The 2656-nt window shown below is 37.3% G+C and overlaps 1 protein-coding gene across 1 annotated transcript; it reads left to right on the plus strand.

Annotated features, from left to right (window-relative positions):
* Nucleotides 1–268: 268 nt before the first annotated feature.
* Nucleotides 269–1640, plus strand: LOC118757223 (the record flags this gene model as incomplete). The annotated part of the gene is made up of 2 exons (XM_036491952.1): nt 269–516; nt 692–1640. Coding segments are annotated over exons 1-2 (1197 nt in total), but the record flags the coding sequence as incomplete, so codon positions are not given.
* Between the last annotated feature and the right edge of the window lie 1016 nt (nt 1641–2656).

Raw genomic sequence — 2656 nt, forward strand, 5'->3', positions numbered from 1 at the left:
TTATGCAGAACGAAAAATGACACTGAAGATGGCACAACGCCGAAACCGGTTTGTCTCCAAACCAAATTTGACAAGGGATGACGGAAATTCGTTCCATAATACATCATACACCCACCCTGTCGGAAACAACAACAACCAAAAAGGAAATATTTATGCCAGTCAGGCTTATTATTCCAAAACCAACTTACTATTGACTGTATACCAACGACGTTCACTGAAGATCAACAACACAAACGCCAATATTTGGTTTAATAAACAGTGTATTGCTATGAATATTATACCAAAGTACGCACAAATGAAACCGAAGTCAAAAACAGCAGCGAATCAGAAAATTGTTAGGAGAGCCGAGGACAACTACATCCAATGTGAATTAAAAAACTTGCAAGCCAAAAAGCAACATACAAATGCGGAGCTATTGGCCATCCACCTACAGTTAGCGGAGCATCTGCCAATCCAAACTTTGATGGAAATAATAGAGAAAATAAAAGCCAATAATAAAAAACTCATGAAGAAGAAGTATGAAAGGTTGAACAAGAAACTCGTTAACTTGAGGGCGAAGCAAAGCAACCACAAAATCATGAAAGATGCAGAACAGAAATTCCACTCCCGATTTGTAAACTTGACGGAGGTTTACATCAATGAGCAAGAAGCAGAACTATTAAAAAAAAGGCCTCAAACACAACATTGAAAGTTACAACCAAAAGAGGGAACTTGAACAAACTATTGTGGATACTGAAGTTATTATATCACGGCTTCCAACTGAAGAACAGGAGCACGCCAGACACATATGTCGGCACATAATTGAAAAAGACATAAATGCCAAGAAAACTAGGAAGCAGAAGAACGAAAACCAAACCATAAAAGGGCTCAAAGAAAAGCTAAGGGCAAACAATGTTATAACCACAAAAGCAGACAAAGGCAATACCACCGTATTAATTGATAAAAAAGATTACATAGAGAAAACTGAAAGTCTAATAACTGAAATAGGGTGCAATAAATTGGGAAAAGATCCCACTGAAGAATACCAAGCAGCAATAAAGAATACCATAAAGAAAAGCACAACCATAATAAAGGATAATCTACCATATAGACTAACACTTATGAACCCGAGTGTCCCTCCGTTGATTGCCTTGCCAAAGACACACAAACCAGGCACCCCGATGAGACCTATCATTAATTACAGATCTGCTCCCGGATACAGACTCTCCAAGCACCTAAAGACGCTGCTGAAGGATAGTCTGGATCTACGCAATAAATATACTATTACAAATACAACGGAACTAATCGAGAAGATGAAATCGTTGAAGATCAACGAAAACACTAAATTCGTATCATTCGACATCAAGGACATTTACCCATCGATACCAACAATAGAAACCATAAAGACCGTACAAGAAATACTGATGGGAAAAATGAAAAGAGAAGCTGTCACGGAAATAATAAACGCGTTGAAGGTCACATTAAAACAAAACTACTTCCGGTTCAACAATAAGATATATAAACAGATTAACGGGTTAGGAATGGGCAATCCGACGTCAGCAATACTCATGGAAGTATTCATGCAAGCACTGGAGGAGAAATACATGAAAAACCTATCGACCAACCTAGGAGTAAAATTCTACGTGAGATATGTCGATGATGTAATATGTCTAATAGAGGGAAACAAAGAGAAACAGATACTAGACTATCTCAATAAACAACACCAGAATATAAAATTCACCATGGAAACGGAAGAGGAAAGAAAGATTAACTATCTGGAAATATACAGAAAACCAACAGCCACAGACACAATTATACACAATAGCTCAAACCACCCACAGCAACACAAAAATGTAGCATTTAAACAACTAATAACGAGGCTTGAAAGGACCCCTCTAACAGAACAATGCTACAAGAAGGAACTGGATACAATATATGCCATTGCGGGAAATAACGGATATAGGAGAGGCCTGGTGGAGAAGTTAAGAAAGGACACAAAATCGAAAAAGACTAGCAAAGAGGAAAACAATAAAAAAACTTGGGCAGCTCTAACTTACACAGGAAAGACATCTTACAAACTTGCCAAATTCTTTCATAAGTACGACATTCAGAAATCATTTAAAACAAGGAACACAGTGGGAAATATATTGAAAGAGAAAATAAGCGAGGAAGACCCGCTAGATAAACAGGGTGTTTACAAGTTAACCTGTGAGTGCCGACACAGTTACATAGGACAAACAGGGCGAAATATAAGAACAAGGTATCGAGAACACATAAGGGATTATAATAAGAAAAAACGAAAACCAGAGGCTGCAATAGAATCGAACTTCGCGAATCACATGATCAAAAATAAATGCACACCAATGAAGATTGGACAAACAACAGAACTTCTCCGTGTACAACATAAAGGACAAAGATTGAATATATTAGAAAATATGGAAATATATAAACAGAAGACCTTCAAAGGACAAATAATAAATGAGCAAATAAATACTGCATCGGACGTACTGTTTGAACCTCTAAAACTACTGTACAAGAAGAAGAATGACAACAAGAAAATATTAAGGACAGATATGGAAGGGAATACACCGACTGCAAAAACAAAGAGGGTAAAAATCACGGACTTCTACCTGCCGTCAAAAACGAGCCAAAACAATTCATCTACCTATTGAGTACC

This window comes from Rhagoletis pomonella, unplaced genomic scaffold (assembly GCF_013731165.1).
Source record: "Rhagoletis pomonella isolate Grant_MI unplaced genomic scaffold, Rhpom_1.0 Rhpom_scaffold_15476, whole genome shotgun sequence".
Lineage (NCBI taxonomy): Eukaryota > Metazoa > Arthropoda > Insecta > Diptera > Tephritidae > Rhagoletis > Rhagoletis pomonella.